The sequence below is a fragment of the Rhincodon typus genome, chromosome 19, assembly GCF_021869965.1.
Source record: "Rhincodon typus isolate 14 chromosome 19, sRhiTyp1.1, whole genome shotgun sequence".
NCBI lineage: Eukaryota > Metazoa > Chordata > Chondrichthyes > Orectolobiformes > Rhincodontidae > Rhincodon > Rhincodon typus.
The window spans coordinates 29397287-29416871 of record NC_063350.1 but is presented as its reverse complement, the minus strand read 5'-3'; the positions used below and the strand labels follow the sequence as shown (position 1 = coordinate 29416871).

The following is a 19585-nucleotide window of genomic DNA, read 5'->3' as shown; positions in this document are numbered from 1 at the left end:
CATTCTTCTCACATGCATATGTGTATCAGAACGTACTACTGTCAGAGTCATAAAGTCATACAGTGCGGAACCAGACCCTTCAGTCCAACCAGTCCATGCCGAACACAATCCCAAGGAAAACTAGTCCCACCTGCCTGCTCCTGGCCCATATCCCTCCAAACCTTTCTTATTCAAGCATTTTCCAAATGTCTTTTAAAAATCTTATTCGTAAAAGTCGATTGTCATGAAATCAAATCTGGTTCTCTTAAGTCCTGTAGGGAAGGAAGTCTGCTAACCTCACCTGATTTGGCCTATAAGTAACTCCAGACGCACAGCAATGTGGTTGACTTGCAACTGTATTCTAAGAAATTATGGATAGACAATAAATGCTTGTTATACTCGCATCTCATGAACAAATAAAAGAAAGAATAAGCAAAAATTGGGTTTTGTGGCATTGAACACAAAGAAGGACTTTTGTCTTCTCCTTCAAGACATTAAACATTTTTCAGTTGGTTTGGAGAAAAGGAAATTTGGTTGGACAAACTCAGTCCATCTGATATTCTTTTCTTTGAAAATAATGACAGGAAAATAAAACAGTTTCCATTGCAGACGTTTAGTCTCCCACTCTAAATGCCTGACACATAGCTGTGTGCTTTTGAAAAATATTTATAGATCTTTCTCTTGCTTTGCCCATACTCAACAAAATCTCATCTCTAAACATTTGCATGATAAAAGATGACTGCTTTCAGCAGCAGCTCATTTATCTCTACTTACCCTTGTCAATAACTGCAAAACCTCAGTGATGACATTTTCATTTATGATGAATTATACTTCCTGCATGTGTGTCTACACCTTAGAAAATGAAACCTCACCTTGAACAAAGGCAAGTGCCAGTTCAACAAAATGTGTTCCGTGGTGAATGGCTATCACCTCATACACAGCAAATTAAGCCCATTGTAAACCCAAATCCAACAAACTTGCAGGAAGTACAGAGTTGGCTAAGACTCACTGTGCTGAAATTGCTTCATTCCTGCCCTCACAAGATAATCTCATCGCCTATATGATCTGACAAGAGAGACCACTATGTGAGACAAAATCGGACAAACAAGTTTTACACCATATAAAACAACAATTAATATTCTTTTCTGAGGGTATGACCTCTGTAGCCTTGTTGATCCTCATCTCTCTCCTCTGCTTTCCCCTTTCCCAGCCTCTGCTGCTCAGGTCAAAATCCCCAACATGGCAAGAACTACAATCTGAGAATCACAGGTTAATTCCTGCTGATGCCGTAATCATGCATTCTCAATAATGTCTGGATCCACTACTCCCTCTTCTTACACCCGCAGCGATACCAGGAGGGTGACTACCCATCCAATGCCCAAAGACGTACAGACAACTTTCTCCTCAACCTGAATATACCTGATGCTACCTGTGTGCTTACAGCTGTGCCCCTCACAGCCATGCTCCTTTTCATGAATCCATCTAATATTGTTGTGCAGCCATGACTGGCTCCTCATTGTGCTCCTGCTTCTATGTACCTGGTCTCTGACCCAGCATGCCAAAATCTCAGACTGGCCCCCTACAGGCTGGCTATGAGCTTATTAACTGGATTAGTTAGCCTCATTGGAAATTGTGTGAATTTTCAAGGCTTGCTTTCTTCTCACCTGAGCAAAACAGTCAACAGCAGGAAGAGGAAAACCAGTGACAAAGCTACTTTTAAGCTTCTACTGGCCTTCAATCACTCACCCATCAGGACAATTGTCGCCTCCTGGGACAGTGGAATCAGAAAGACAGAAAAGGAGACAAAAACAGGACACAAATAGAAAAGTTCACAGACCTGATATATTAACACAGAACCATATATATTTTTGAGGGAGAAAGTCTTAAAAACTACTAGGTGGAGAGAAGAATGGAAAAGGAGTGTGGAGCTGGACGAACACAGCAGGCCAGGCATCTTCCAGCTCCACACTGTGTTATCTCTGACTCCAGCATCGGCAGTTCTTACAATATCTCAGAATGGAAAAGGAAATCACATTGTGGCGGATGGAGACAAATAAAATTTATCATGATGAGGAAGGGAAGAAAATGAGAAATCCTATTAGAGATTGCTGGGAAAAACAATTTGTGGCACAGTGGCTCAGTGGTTAGCCCAGCTGCCTCACAGTGCCAGGGACCCGGGTTCAATCCCAGCCCTGGTTGACTGTCTGTGTGGAGTTTGCACATTCTCCCCGTGTGTGCGGGATTCCGCTGGCTGCTCCGGTTTCCTCCCACAGTTCAAAGATGTGCAGGCTAGGTGGATTGGCATGATAAATTGCCCACAGTGTCCAGGGAAATGTAGGTTAGGCAGATTAGTTGTGCAGGTTGCAGAGATGGGGTAGGGGGTTGAGTCTGGGTGGAATGCTCTCCAGAGAGTGATGTGGACTTTTTGGGCCAAACGGCCTGATTCCAAACCTTACGGATTCTGTCTAACAATTCCTTTGGGAGTGGAAATAGTAAGGGAAACATATTTTGTAGGAAAGAGTAAGTGACACTAGAAAAGTAAGACAGAAGATAAATGATGAGAGAGAAAGAAAGATATCGAAAGAGATAAGCAAAGAAAGGTGTAAAAGATAGGAGTTGTGCTGTCAACTACAGGCTGCAATAAGAAAGTGGTGGACATTTCGTTAGAGTTTAGAGGGTCCATGTTACAGAAAGGTTTAACTTCTGATGAAGTACATGGGACAAAATGGCAATTGACTAATATTCAAAGAAATCAAATTACATAATGGGAAATGTATCTAAAAATGTTAGTCAGTCCCTTAAGAGGTTCACTTTCATAATAATGTCAAGAAGAGGCATGAATAGCAATAATTACTTTATTAATAGATAAATACTATGGGTATCCTGTCCTATCATTTTTTAGTTTCAATTTAATATTTTTTTTTAATCTCAGCTGAACAAATTTTGAAAGAATTTCAAATAATAAGGCAATAATGCTCTGAGGCAATTTCTATGATATAGAAATTGCATCATGATGTAAAAAGTAAACATAACTCACTGTCTCTGCAGCATGACCACCTCTGACATTCATATATAATATCCTGTAGTGCTGAACATTTGCACTTGGATGATCCCAGCTGATTTGGAGGCTAGTTGGTGTCTTTGTTTCTATGTGAAGGTTTGATGGTGGATCTCTGGAAACTAAAATGACAAACAGCAACAGATAAATACAATTCAAAAACTGAGGACAAAATATGCATTATTATAAAATATCTTGTGCTCATTTTTTCCTGAAATTTCATGGAGCTGATTTCACAAATGCAAGTATTGTCAACGAGGGTGATGGGCTAGGAAATTCGGCATGCCCATGAGAACCTTCACCAACTTTTACAGATGCACCACAGAAAGCATTTTGTCTGGGTGCATCTGGTATGGCATCTGCCCAGGACTGTAAGAAACTACCGAAGTTGTAAACACAGTCCAGACCATCACACAAGCTAACCTCCCATCCATGGACTCTATTTACACTTCTTGTTGCCATGGAAAGGCAGCCAACATCATGAAAGACCTCTTCGACCCTGGTTATATTCTCTTCCAACCCCTTCCATCAGCCAGAAGATACAAAAGCTTAAACACACATACCAACAGGTTCAAGACAGCTTCTTCCCCGCTGTTATTAAACTGCTGAATGAACCTCTCCAATTTTGTGCACCTGCTGTGCAACCGTAACCTTGTCTAAACACCCTATGATCTGTCTAAACGCTCTTTGATCTGTATGTCCTTGTATGTATGCCTGGACTGCATGAAAAACAAGACTTTTCACTGTACTTAGGTACATGTGACAACAATAAATCAAATCAAATCAAATCAAATCAAATCAATTCCCAGCAACAATCTGTACTGTATTCCATTCTTACTTAAAATTCACATTTGTAATTTTTCTAAGTCAAAGGTATGGTTTATGATGAAGTTAACATCACACTTAAGTCAATGATCATAATTCACGCACACCTTCAACACTTGTTATGAGGTCGGCTCTCATGGTTACTAACTTGTACTTGTTCTGTTATCTGTGGGCAATAACACAGAAACTGCAAAACTAATTTTGGAACAGAAAAAAAAATCTATAATCTACTGTTTTCTGCATTATTTTCAATCCACTGTAAAGTGTCATGTTTAAGTTTGTTTCCTTACAGAAAATCAAATCAATGCAAATCATTAGCAGTGTTTGGGCGTGTTAGTTGGAATATCTCTAAACAATTTGGCCTGAATTTTTCCAGAGGGCTCAGATCCCAACGGAGAGATGAACTGCAGAGTAGCCATAGTCAGATGCATGCATAATGTGCCCAGAGTTGGCTAAATAAGAAGTCATGTCCAGAAGCCCAGAACACTTAGGGATGGTGGTCAGTTTCCAGCATTGGGAGTTCCAGTCTGGGTCTCCACTGGGTTATGGTCATTGGCTGCCTTTAAACAGTAGCAGCGCGCTATGGAAGCACATCGTGGGGCAGGGAGGTGGGAGTCATTGAAGCTGCAATCAACACCCATGAAGTGACTGCAGGGGCAGACCTGCTGCTTTTAAATAGAACTCCTTTGTAAATTACCACCAACAAATCAATTCAAACTCTCAAATGTGTTGCAATTAGACCTCTCACTACACAACCACTCTGATCCATCCTTTGATTTATGAGACATCACAGGTCCTGTACACCTTAGGGAAAATCTCTTTTTGCCACAAAAATTGAAGATATATATCTATATTTTGCTCTTTATTGGAATAGTCTGCCCTTGAGAAAATGCTGGAGATGGATAAACATCAGAGAACTGACCTGACACATACTTTTCCATGCTCATGCCTCCACCTCCAAAGGTGCCTCTGTGGACCTGGGAAAATTCAGCTCAAAGAGCCAGATTTGATTTATATAGTGCCTCTCCCTACCTTCGGCTATCAAAAGCTTTTCATAGCCAATTACTTTTGCATTATTATCATGTTGGACAAGTGAAGCTAATTATTAGTGAAATGTTTGCATAAAATGTTGCCCTGCATTATGGAAACCGCCACACGTTCTCCTGTACAGTAATGAGATCCAAAGGTAATAATTTAGTGCTGGCAGCAACAGTTATTTCAATCCAAGCAAATATGTGAATGTTTGTGCCCGGTTGTGAATGCAATCACTTTAAAAGTAACCACCTACATGTGTTATAGCGGAGAACAATGGCATTGCTTTTTGCTGTGTCATTATATAGTGCAGACAGTGATAGTTGATATTCGATATTCTTCTCTAGACCCTGTAACACTGCTGTGTCCATATTTCCTTTGACATCAAGCTGTAAGTAAAGTAACAAGGCAGATAATGAAATCAGGCTTATTAGCTGTATGAAAAAGAAAAGACAGATTAACATTTTCAGCAGGGCCCTTTCTCAGAAGTTTTATTACAGATGCTGACAGTTCTGTTCTATATTTCCAATATTTTCACTTGTTTTAAACTTGGCACTTTTAGTATCTGCAATTTTTCATGTTTTGACTAAAGGCCCACAAGTTATTTTTGCTTATAAGTAAACTTTTAATAATAAACTAAAGTTACTACTTTGTAAAAGATACAAACATAAATTATTATTGATTAGTGACAAAACAATAGCAATTTAACTAAATTATGCACAACAGTCCTGGATGGTGAAAAACATTTTAGGTATAATGTAACTGATATGGTATCAACAAATGCATAGACTTTGCTTTACACATATTGGCTAACTGATTGACTTTACAAGTGCTGAATGATTTATTGTCAGTGCCTTTTTAAATGGATCTTTTTATTTGTTTCTGGGAACCAGCTCTCAGCATTAAGTGAAATAAAATCACTTCCATCAAAGCAAATTAAATTGCAGAAACAAAAGAAGAAAACTGAAAGACGTGGAAGGAAAGAGAACGTTTTGAGGGATAAACAAAGAAAACAGAAGAATTACTAAATGCCAAGGAAGTAAGTGCAATGTTTATAGGAACTTTGTCAATTTATTTCGAATTATGGTTCATACATTTTTATTTGAGTTTGGCATTTTCACCCTCACCTTAGTATGATATAGGTTATTAAAATGGTAAACATTTTTCCATATAAGATGGAGTATGAAGATGCTGTAGTTTTCTGGCCAACCACATATGATTAAAGTGTTATCAGCTGGACAAGTTTGAGTCCTGAGTAAGCGTAAACCAGCAACTACAGGATAGACAGTTTAACTCTGAATGAGGGAAAGAAAACATTTAGAAATGAAAATTGGAACAAAATTAACAGGATTAATTGGGGAAAGCCAGCATGGATTTGTTCAAAGCCAATCATATTTAACCAAATCGATTGCATCTATTGATGCAATAGCATGATGAGGTAATGCATTGATGTGGAATTACAGACTTCTATGAGACAATTCAGTGTCATGCAACAGGTTTTCCAGCAAAGACAAAGCTGGTAGAAAAAAAGGATTAGGGATAGCAAGAATACTAAGGTAGTTGAGTGACAGGAGAGAGTAGTGCTGGTTTGACAGACTGCTGAAAGATATACAGTGGAGTTCTGTGGAGGCAATACTATAATCACAGCTTTACTTGATATAAATTAACAACTTAGACTTGAGTGAATATAATTTTAAAATGTGCAGATGGTTCAAAGCAGGCAGGCATGTGGTTGATGAAATTTAATGCATAAAAGAAGTGATATATTTTGGTACTAATAAAGTAGCAAGATGTTAAAATAAAATATTCAATACTGGGGGGAAGGTGATGGCCTCATGGCATTATCGCTAGACTGTTAATCCAGAGACCCAGATAATGTCCTGGGGACCCAGGTTCGAATCCTGCCATGGCAGATGGTGGAATTTGAACTCCGTAAATATCTGGAATTCTGAGTCTAATGATGACTATGAGTCCATTGTCGACTGTTGGAAAAACCCATCTGGTTCACTAATGTCCTTTAGGGAAGGAAACTGTTATCCTTACCTGGTCTGGCCTACATGTGACTCCACACCCACAGCAATGTGGTTGGCTCTGAATTGCCCTTTGGCAATTAGGGAAGGGCAATAAATGCTGCCTCGCCAGCGATGCCCTCATCCCATGAATGAATAAAGGAAAAAAAACTACAATGGGTGCAGCAACAGAGGGATCTGTGAGCAAATGTGTACAAATCACTGAAGAGAAAATTGCTAAAATGGCAGACACAGTGATGAAAGTTATAGCTATAGGCATACAGCATGTTTGGCTAGCTCAGTCAGTATTGCAAGAGATTCTTAATATTAGGGTCATGAGATCAATCCCTGAGCCAGCCACCATTGTTAAGGGGCTCTTTTGGCATGGTGGTAGCATCCCTACCTTTGGACGAGAGGTCTTGGTTCAAATTCCACTTACTGTCACGTCTGAACAGATTGATCAAAAATATATCTTTTTGAGAGTACAAACGCAAGGAAGTTATGATGAACAAACACTGGTTTGGCTTCAAGTGGAGTACTGTCCTCCATTCTTGTCACCACACTTTAGGAAGAATATAGAAAGCTTTAGAGAGGTTGTAGACAATATTTATGAAAATGGATGAGGGACGTCAGTTATGTGGAAAGATTGGAGAAGCTGACATTGTTCTCTTTACAGAAGATATTTGATAAAAGTATTCAAAATCATTAAGTCTAGACAGAGTAGCATGGAAGAAACTATTCCCATTGGCAGAAAGGCCAAAGAGCAGAGGTCACTTTCTAAAGAGAAAAATAGAAGGTCGACAAAGAAAGGGAGAACTAGAAAATTACTATTGAAGAGAACCACATGAACTTAACAGGCTCAATAGCGTCCTTATTGTAATCATTCTATGATGCTATAAAATTAGAAACTTTTTGCAACAAATAAATATTGGCTTTCCACCTTTTGTTAGTAAGTGTTAGAGAGGTAAGTTGCTGATTTGCAGGATGTTCACCCCACCTAAAAGCAGATACTCTCATCTTGGGAGGAACATCAATAAAATGTGTTACTTCTTTACACTTATTATTCCACAGAGTAATTTCAAAGCCACAAACTTTTGTTAGCTATGTTTTCATCTACAAAGACTTCAGGATATCTAAATTATCTTCGCAGAATTCAACTGCAACCCAGCTGCTACTCATTGTGCACAATACTAAGTCTGTCACCTAATGGTTTGCTCTTTCAGTCAATCACTTGCATCTCTAATGTTGCTGATCTATTCAATGACCAACAAAAATGAGGCCTAATAACTTATATTACTTAAATGTATTCACAGTTGCACAATATTAACATATATAACTTTGCATAATTACAGGCTATACTGACAATCAGACAAAGTATTTGACTGAATATATCACACAGACCTCTTTTAATTTTCCTCCACTAAGGGGAATCCATTTTATTTTATACAGAACGACATCGTTGGCAGCGTGTTTCCACATAATTGTTAAACTGGTGCCTGAAAACTCAATAACTTTCAGATCTGATGGAGGTGGAACCTTGACTGAAATCAAAAACACTTCAAATATTACTTTTACTCAAATAGAACAAGTTCTTTTTAAGTCAAATAAACAAAAGGATAAACAATAAATGCCCAATATGAAAATACATACTTGTTTCTCCAGTAATGGTAACAGGCAAAGAGGTCCCAGTGTCATAAATAGAAAGTACAGTGATCACATATTTTGTCAATGAAGTCAGATTTTTCAGTAGTACATTTCCAACATTCCCAGCAACTTCAACCTGGAATGAAAAGCAGTCAAAATTGAATACCCAACTACAAAGACTGCACATTAAAGCTCACTGCACTTATCCAGTGAATGATGGAGGAAAATATTCCCTCCCAGTGGGAGAACTCTTCAGAAGTCTAGGACATTCAGTCTCGGATCTTCGGGTAAACATCCTCCAAGGCGGACTTTGGGATGCACAACAACGCAGAGTCGCTGAGTAGAGGCTCATAGCCAAGTTCTGTCCCCATGAGGACGGCCTCAATCAGGACCTTGGGTTCATGTCGCAATACAGGTGACCCCACCACACTATACACTGTCTTACACACACGCAAGCACACACATGCACACAAATTTATGGGTGAATCTGTATCTGCAGATACATTCTATTTTGTTCAAAAAGCACTCAATTTATAGACAGTCAATATGGCATTTTATAAATTCCTATTTTAGAAACAGAACCGGTCTGACTCCAAACCAAAACACAAACAGATTCTAAACAAGGCCTCACACCTAACATCCATTGTCTGACGTAAAATGTCACCTCTTCTTTATACTGATAAAACCTTTAGTTCACTCAGAGCAGTGGCTTGAAAGAAATTCAGGGATTTACATATAATATTAATCAATTAAAATCTTCTAACTGATTAAAGATTTAATAGTATTTTAGATTTGTTTAATACTTCCTCATCAGTTGTGTGACCCTTTGATCTTTTACTTATAAGTTCTGTGATCTGTGTGCTTCTTTCTCACTTCACTTGACAAAGGGGCTATGCTCTGAAAGCTTGTGCTTTCAAATAAACCTGTTGGAGTATAACCTGGTGTCGTGTGATTTCTGACCTTGTCCACCCCAGTCCAACACTGGCACCTCCACAAAATCGACCAGGAAGATTCCAGCTTCAATCTCTTATCTGCACTCAGTCAGAAAGAAGGGGAGAATAAGAATCATCCTATCAGGGATTTTGCTCATGATGATCATCCTACAAACCCTTGAAGGAAGTGTTTATGAGTGGGCATCATGTTCAGGTTTTCCTCAATGAAAATTGCTTATTATTAGGCTCATATGTGAATGAAGAGTTTGGACAATGTAAAGAGGTTCAACCACTGCCTGTGGATCCAATGAGCATTACAACATTAACATCTATTGTTGGAGTGGGTGGAACACAGAACATTGGCTAGAAAAAGAAAGTTTCCTGAAAAAATCCACTCATGACCAATTCTTCCTGACACTATTTTAATCCTTCTCTATTTATGCAATTGGGGATAGTATTAAGCAAAAAAAGACAGTATTGCACGATTGTGTAGAACCAGAAAGCATGTTTAGTTAAAAAGATCAGGACTTCTTCAAGACAGTTCCCAACATTTGCAGAAGGTTTAAAAAATACTTATGCCAAGTTGGAGTCTCTATGATCAAGAAGTAACCTCAACGACTCATCATACAGAGTGTTTAAAGTATGTTTGATATTACATATTTAATATGGGATATGTTTTGGAAGCAAGTCATGCAAGCTTGGATTTGTCATTTATCTTAATGTTTATGTTGGTTGGAACATCTGGGCCTCTGCTTACCAACTTATTTTCTATTCAAGGAGGGCATTGCTGGCCAGCATTAATTGCCCATCCCAAAGTGCCCAGATGGCAGTTAACAGTCAACCACATTGCTGTGGGTCTGAAGTCACATGTAGGCCAGACCAGGTAAGTTTGGCAGCTTTCTTCCCTAAAGGATGTTAGTGCAACAGATGGGATTTTCCATCAATTGAAAATGGATTCACGGTCATCATTAGACTCTGAATTCCAAATTTTCAATTGATTCAAATTCCACCATCTGCCATGGCGGGATTCAAAATCAGGTTCTCAGAAGATTGACTGGGTGTCTGGCATAACAGTCCAGTGATAATATCACTACATGGTCATCTCCCCATTGTTCCCACTCAGGAAACTTGTCAAACTACAACATAAATGCCCTGTAGCCCTCTCAACAACCTGCATGTCAGTATGTGACTCAAAAAACAATTAATTTTCGCCTGCTAGTTGGTTGTCTCCCATTTGAACTGGTAGGTACTCAGTTCAGAAGATCAATAAAGCCTAGGTGGGGGAAGACAATGGTGTGGAGCTACTGTGATGGATTAGTAATCCAGAGACCCTGGTAATTCCCTGGGGAGGCAAGGTTCAAATCCCACTGTGACTGACGGTGGAATCGGAGTTCAAAAAATCTGGAATCAAAATTCTAATGATGAACATGAAACCATTATGAATTGTCATAAAAACCCATCTGGCTCACTAATGCATTTTAGGGAAGGAAATCTGCCATCTTTACTTGGTCTGGCCCACATGTGACTCCGGACCCACTGTGTGGTTGATTCTCAAAAGCTCTCTGAAATGAGCACTCTTGTTCATCAAATTGCTTAAAGAACAAAAACGGACTGACCACCTGGCATCAAACTAGGCAAGCCCAGCCTTGTCAACTATGCAAAGTCTTGCCAATTAGCAGCTGACAGCTACTGCCAAAAATGGGACAGTGTCCCAGACTTGTCAAGCAACAGTGATAATCATACTCACATAATCATACCTTACAGACAATGTACCAGACATCACCATCATCATCCCTGGTACAAACCTAGCAGAGGTGGCAGCACAGCAGTACACAATTAGGAGTGAGTTGCTATGGGAGTCCTCACCGTTGGCTCTGGATCTAATGAAGTCTCATGGTATCATATCAAAATTGGACAAGGAAATCTTCTGCTGATTACCACATACTGCTCCTACCTCAGCTGATGAATCAGTGCTGTGTCATGTGGAAGATGACTTGGAGCAAACAGTGAAAAGGGAGCAGTATGTACTCTGGATGGGGGACTTCAATATCCATTGCCAAGAGTTGTTCAACAGCACTACAAGCGAGTAAGCCAGTCGAATTATAAAGGACAGTGCTGCTAAGCTGGGTCTGCAGTAGGTGAATGAGGGGAAAACATAGTTCATTTCTGCCTCACCAGACTGCCTGCACATATGCATTGTGCATGACAGCATTGGTAGGAATGACTACTGCACAGTCCTTGTTGTAACAGAACATCTAGCAGCATGTGGCAATAGTGATGGATGGCAGTAAGCACAAGAGCTGAGCAGTTTTCCGCAACCCATACCAACAGGTGGTGATGGTGAAGGACAGCATTTGAAGCAAGTGAACAGAAAGGGCATCTTTGATGGGGAGAGGGTTGATGCAAAGTGGGAGCAGAGAGTCAAAGGAAATCTGCAATAAAATGCCAAACCATATGATCCTAACATGCAAGTAGGTGTGAATAGTTCCTTGTTTACCCTTAACTTTCCTCTTTGTTTGTACTGATCTGATACCAGTGGAATAAAGAATAATTGCTTCCTGATTTTTGGCCTTCTGCTTCCTTAAATCTCATGTCACATTTTGAAAATGAGACCATGGTGTTGTGTGGCACTTCCAGCATCTTAAATGATTTAGATTTTGAACAAATTTAGTAAATCAGAACTGGGCATCCACGAGATGGTGTGGGCCATTAGCCATCTGCAACCTCATAGCCTGGCATATGCCCACTTTACTATTATGATCAAGCCAGCAGTTCACCCTAGTTTGATGCAGAATGCATGAGGGCATGCCAGGAGCAGCATCAGCCACACCTAAAATGAGTGATCAAACTTGTGAACCCACAACACTGGACTTACAGGTATATCTGGTATAACACGATATTTGAATTCTTGTGCAACCTCGTGCTCTAGAGAATTGCGCTACAGAAAGTTGTTATAGAAAATCACGCTATAGAAGATCGCTATAGAAAATCACTATACCTGTACAGTAGAAAGTTTGAGTTATCCAAACAACGTTCACTAACTTGTCAATTGCACTATAGCCAATTTGCATTGATGGAACACAGTAATAGCAGAAATATCTGTACTTAGATGCCGAACACCAAAAGGACAAGTGATAAACAGCTAAGTATTTCCATAACCAATGGATCAGGCCCAAGCTCTTTAGTCCTGCCATTTGTGAATGGTAGAGGTCAATTAAACTACTTACTGGGGGCAGAGTATCTGAAAACGTCCCATTCCTCAATAATGGTGGAGCCAAGCACATCAGTGCAAAAGATAATGGTGAAGTATTTTCAACAATCTTCAGTCAGAAGTGTAAAGTCGATGATCTATTTTGGCTCCTCCAAAGGTCCCATTCATCACAAATGCTAGTTTTTAGCCAATTCAATTCATTTTGTGTGATATTAAGGAATGGCTGAAAGTATGTAATACTGCAAAGGCTACAAGTCCTGACAACATTCTGGCAATAGTACTGAAGACACATGCTCGAGAACTTGCTGAGCCCCTGAACAAGTTGTTCCAATACAGCTAAATCACTGGCATTTACCCAACAATGTAGTAAATTGCTCACTTATATCCTAGTAAAATAATGGACGGGGTCATCAACAGTGCTACCAAACAGCACCTGCTTAGCAACAAACTGCTTAAGGATATTGGGTTCTGTTTGGCCACTCAGCTCCTGACCAGTGTTCCCTCTATACTGTGCACCCACATGCCACTCCAAGGTTCCATACATGGCAATCACAACATTGACTTCAGTTCCATAAGTTGCTGCCGTGCACGGAACTCAACCAGTAAGAAAATTAGAGAGAATGCTGTTCTTGACCTCTACAACCCTCATTCGAACAAACAGCTGAATTCCAGAGGTGATGTGAAAGTGACTGCCCTTGACATCAAAGTTGCAGCTGATTAACTGTGGAGCCAGGAAGCATGGGCAAAATTAAAGTCAATAGGAATTAGTGGGAAAACTCTTTGCCAGTTGGAACCACAACCAGCACAAAGAAAGATGGCTATGGTTGTTGGGGGTCAGTCATCTCAGCTCTAGAACATCTCTGCAGGAGTTCCTCAGGGTAGTCTCATATGGCCCAAACAGCTACTTCATCATCCTTCCTTTATCATAAGGTCAGAAGTATGGATGTTCAAAGATGATTGTACAATGTTCTTCCACCTTTCACAACTCCTCAGAGACCAAAGCTGTTCATGTCAAAATACAACAGGACCTGAATGATATCCAGGCTTGGGCTGAGAAATGACAAATATAATATTCAATAGTATTACCATCACTAAGACATTAAAAATATCCTGGATGTTGCCACTGACCAGAAACTGAACTGGACGAACTATTTCAGTCCTGTGGCTAGAAGAGCAGGTCAGAGGCTAGGAATCCTGCAATGAGTATCTCATCTCCTCATTTTCCAAAGGTTGTCCACTATCCATAAGGCACAAGTCACACATGTGATAGAATTCTTTGCATCTGCTTGGAGGACTCCAGCTCCAACAAACTCAAGGAGCACAGCACAATCCAAGACAAAACAGTCTGCTTGATTGGCACCACAAACATTCACTGCCTCCACCACTTACTCTCAGTAGCAGCAGTGTGTACTATCTACAAGAGACACAGCGGAAATTGCCCAAAGTTTCTTAGGTAATGCCCTCCAAACCAAAGACCTCTACCTCCTGAACAACAAAAGCAGCAGATACATGGGAACATCCTCACCTGAAAGTTCCATGCCAAGTCACTCACCATCATGAAATACATTTGCAAAAGTTTTTGCATTAATTCACTGTGGCCGGGGCAAACTCCTGGAACATTCTCCCAAATAGCATTGTAGATACTCTTACACAAAATGAAGTACAGTGGTTCAAGAAGAAAACTCACCACCAACTTTCAAGAAGCAATTAGGAACGAGAAATAAACACTGGCTGAGTCAATGATGTCCACATCAACTGAATGAATAACAAGAACTATTAAAATCGGACAGGAATCCCAAGGGTTCCCACTTGCAATTTAAAGTGTTCTCCCATATTTGATCGGTAGTGTGGTATCCCAAATAATCATTGTTTATGTGATTGACATGTAACTCAGATCTCAGTAATTTCGAGATCTTTTACATTTGTATACATCGCGCAGCACTAGCCGCATATGATTGAGTGATCTAACATGAATTTTACCTGTTTGGGATCATTCCCATTGGCTGTCACATAAATGATACGATGACCTCTCACTTTCCTTGAAGCTGTCTCCCAGTTTACTCTAACACTACTGTGACGAAGTTCAGTGAGATGCAGATTTTCTGGAGCTTGCAGTGAAACTGCAAATGAATAAAACAATGACATTTTAAAAGCCAACAAAAACAGAATAAGTGGTCCTCTGCAGCCTTTACAGTTTCAAGCAATTTTAGATATTTTCTAATCAACCAGTTCAGAGACATTATGAAACACCTCTGGAGCAGGTGGGACTTGAACCCAAGCAGTCTTACACTTGGCTTGTAGCTGTTTGCACAGGATGTAAACTTTAGTGTTTTCTGCTCCTCTGAGCCTGGTTTTGTGTGCATCACTGAACACTGCATCCACCACTACACCTTACATTGACTAGGTTACATTCTCCAGAATCTTATCCATAATTCCCTTCACCTCTGTCTTCCCCTTTAATGCTCTTTAAAATTCATTGCTTTGACCAAAGTTTTGGACATGCCCTCCTAATCTCTCCTTATTTTACACAGTACCCATCTTCTTTATATCTCCGTAAATCACTGAGGATATTATCTATCCTAATGGTGCTATCTAAATGCCAGTAATATTTTTAAAAACTAGTAAACCATCCAGAGCACTACTTATAACGACAACGTTGTAATACCATATAATAAATAATTAGGCTCCTGCGACATTGCTCATAATAAGGTGTATGTTTTACAAGAACAGAGTATTATGCTAAGGGACAATATCAGATACATTTATGTGTTAGCAATGAAGCTAGCCCTGATATCTATGTGTACTAAAAAGAAATCTAAGGATCTTGCTGGGATGGAACCTTACAGAATACAAGCACTTGGGGGAGAGGAGCCCTACAATACAAAAAACACTGCTAACAAAGCCTTTCAAGAACATTGGGACAGATTTTCTGCCAAAAGGAGAAGGATCCTGTGACCTGCAGGAAATTATGCCAGAAAACAAACAAAATCGGGAGTCTAAACATGGTAAAGGTCAGTCTGCATAAACTGATATCTTAATCTTTATTGCAACACAGGACTATGAGAATTCATTTTCCAGCATAAAATTTCCAACTATCACAGGGTATAAACTAAGGTGAAATGTGCTCAGGGCCTAGGAAACAATGGCAAGACAGCCAAGCTTAACTGGTAGAATTCTATTTCCACAAAAAGAGAGACAAGTCTATATATGGGAAAGTTATATCAAGAATGTCAGTTACAAAATGATTCAGTTACTGACCAAGTTTAATGATTTCTTGTATAATTATTTAAGGTGTGTTTATCTTGTTATAAAATTAACTGTAGTCTACAGCAACAGGCCATTCACTCCAACAGCTCGGTATCATACCAAATAAACCTCTTCGACTCAACACCTATGCCTCTTAGATTCTTTCCCCTTGGTCTGTTTCCTTAGTTTCACATGATTGCTCAAAGGATAGTATGGTTGACAAAAGGTGTTGATACAAAAGTTTTAGATTTTTTGATAGATAGGCATTTCGCATATGTAATAGACGTGACAAACACGTACCAGAGGTAAGACTTTGAATGATATAAATACTGTGATTTTTATCACTGTTACAAAAGTTTCTATATCTGTTTTCCACTACTGGACAAGAAGCTAAATATAATTTAACAAACCCATAACAAACTAAAAAGAGATAACATACAAGAGTACAACCTGCATAGAAACAAATAACTTTTGAAAAGAAATTTGAATTTTCAGTTTGAAGCTTAAAAATGATGACCCAACATATTATATATTAAGACCTTTCCAGTATGAAACATCTAAAACCTTTGTAGGCAACTTGTAATTTAAAACAATAGAATATTTCCTATTTAATTTTAGCACGGCTGGAAAACTCACTTGATAGATATACATTACAACGTCTTTTAAGTAGACATTCAATTCTCCTGAAATCGTTCCAAAATGATTGTTAACTCCAAAGGTTTTATTTTTGTTCTTTTCCTCTCTCCGCCTGGTATCTTCTAACACCAGAACTCTCCTTCAATGCGGTGGTCTTGCTGTAGACCCTCCCTCTGTTGCACAGCAGGTGAATTTTTCAGCCTCACTTTAACTCCTCATAAATTTGGGTCTTTTCAATCCGAGCATGAGATTCCATTCAAATTCCAGCATAGCAATTTGTAGAGAGTTTCAAACACACACAGCGCCCTCTCCTGGAGACTGGAAGACTGATTTGTCATAAAGTCATAGAATCATACAGCACGGAAACACGCCCTTCGGCCCAACCAGTCCATGCCGAACATAATCCCAAACTAAACTAGTCTCACCTGCCTACTCCTGGCCTCTATCCCTCCAAATGTTTGCTATTCATGGACTTATCCAAATGTCTTTTAAATGTTGTAATTGTACCTGCATCCACCACTTCCTCAGGAAGTTCATTCCACGTGCGAACTACCATCTGAGTAAAAAAATTGCCCCTTTTTTTTAAATCTCTCTCCTCTTACCTTAAAAATGTGCCCCATAGTCTTGAAATCCCACATCCTAGGGAATAAAACAACTACCATTAACTCTATCAATGCCCCTCATTATTTTATAAACTTCCATACACTTCAGTGAAAAAGTCCCAGCCTATTCAACCTTTCTTTATAACTCAAACCTTCCATACCCAGCAACATCCTCGTAAATCTCTTCTGAACCCTCTGCAACTTGATAATGTCCTTCCTATAATTGGGCAACCAGAACCAGGCACAACATTCCAGATGAAGCCTCACCAATGTCCTGTACAACCTCAACATGACTTTCTAACTCCTATACTCAAAGGACTGAGCAATGAAGGCAAGCGTGCCAAACGCTTTTTCACCCATCCTGTTTATATGTGACGCAAATGTCAAAGATGTCAAATGTATCTGCACCCATAAGTCCTTCTGTTCTGCAATACTACCCAAGGCTGTACCATTAATCGTATAAGTCCTACCCTTGCTTGTTGTACCAAAATGCAATACCTCGCATTTATCCAGATTGAACTCCACCAGCCATTTTTCAGCCCATTGATCCATTTGATCAAGATCCTTTTGTAATCTTAGAAAACCTTCTTCACTGCCTATTAGACTATCAATTTTGATGTCGTCCGCAAACTTGTTAACCATGACTTTTATGACAAATATAAATGACAAACGAGGACTCAGAACCAATCCCAACACCGCTGGTCACAGGGCTCCAGTCCAAAAAGCAACCCTGCAACACTACTCTCTGTCTCCTGCCATTAAGGCAATTGTGTATCTAATTGGCAAGCTCACCCTGAATCTCATGTGACTTAATTTTATTAATTAACCTACCATGCAGAACCTTGTTGAAGGTTTTACTAAAATCCAAATAAACATCATCTACTGCTCGGCCATTATCAATCTTTTTGGTAACTTTTTCAAAATAACTCAATCAAGTTTGTGAGACATGATATTCCTCGCATAAAACGGTGCTGTCTAATCCTAATCAATTTTTGCCTCTCTAAATGTCCATAAATCCTATCTTTCATAATCACCTCCAACAATTTACCCACAACTGAAGTCAGGCTCACAGGCCTGTAGTTCCCCGATTTCTCCTTACAACTTTTCTTAAACAAAGAAACAACATTAGTCACCCTCCAGTCAACAAGCACCTCACCCATAGTTATAAATGATACAAATATTTCTGCAAGGGGTCTCATCATTTCCTCCCTTACTTCCCACAACATTCTCGGACAAATTAGATCAAGGTCCCGGAAATTCATCCACGTTTATATTCTCTGAGACCTCCCGAACATCCTCTTTTGTAATGTGAACTGTTTTTAAAACATTAAAGTTTATTTCTCTGCATCCTCTAGACTCCATTTCTTTCTCCACAGTAAAAACTGACACAAAATATTCATTTAGTATCTCTCCCATCTCCTGGGGTTCAAGAGAAAGATGACCTCCTTGATCTTTAGGAGGCCCTACTCTCTCTCTAGTTACCCTCTTGCTCTCAATGTATTTGGAGAATCTCTTTGGATTATCTTTAACCTCATCAATGCTATCTCATCCCCTCGTTGTCTTCCTGACTTCTTACTAACATTACTCTTACTTACACTCTTTATACTGATGAAGAGATTCAATTGAACCAAATTGTCTATATCTAAAGTAAGATTCTCTTTTATTCTTGACTAGAACCTCAATATCTTTATTCATCCATTGTTCCTTAATCTTACCAGCCTTATCCTTCACTCTAACAGGAACAAAATGCCTCTGAACTCTCGTCATCACACTCTTGAATACCACCCACTTGTCAGACATCCTTTTACCTGCAAACAGTCTACTCCAATCAAATTTTGAAAGTTCTTATCTCATACCATTAAAATTTTCCTTACTCCAATTAAACACTTAAACTTTTATGGAAGGCTTATCCTTTTCCATAACCACTGATCACTAGACTCAAAGTGTTCCCCTCTTTTACTTCAATCACTTGTCCAAAAAGGTCTAGTTTTGCTCCTTCTCTGGTAGGAGCATCCACATGTTGATAAAGAAAATTTTCTTGAACACATTTAACAAATTCTTCACCATCCAAACCTTTAACACTATGGTAGCTCCAGTCAATGTTTGGGAAATTAAAATCCCCCATTATTACAACCTTATAATGCTTACATATACCTGAGGTCTCCCTACATACTTGTTTCTCAATTTCCCGCTTAGTATTGGGGGTCCTATAGTACAATCCCATCAAAGTGATCTTCCCTTTCTGATTTGTAATTTCTACCCATATATTTTCACTGGACGATTTTTCAGAAATATCTTCGGTAGTTACATCCTTAACTATTCCTTAATCAAAAATGCCACCACCACACCCCCTGCCTGTTCTTGCCTCTTTTTCTATCTTTCCTATAGCATCTGAAACCCAGAACATCGAG

At 39.3% G+C, this 19585-nt stretch overlaps 1 protein-coding gene across 1 annotated transcript in view; it reads right to left on the bottom strand.

Annotated features, from left to right (window-relative positions):
* Positions 1–19585, bottom strand: part of LOC109917522 (collagen alpha-1(XIV) chain-like) — a 148723-nt gene that overhangs the window by 89276 nt on the left and 39862 nt on the right. The window contains exons 14-18 of the mRNA XM_048608374.1: positions 14671–14810; positions 8554–8683; positions 8305–8444; positions 5151–5283; positions 3017–3159 (exon numbers count right to left, since the gene is read on the bottom strand). Coding sequence (XP_048464331.1) covers positions 3017–3159; positions 5151–5283; positions 8305–8444; positions 8554–8683; positions 14671–14810 — 686 coding nt within the window. The remainder of the gene's footprint in view (positions 1–3016; positions 3160–5150; positions 5284–8304; positions 8445–8553; positions 8684–14670; positions 14811–19585) is intronic.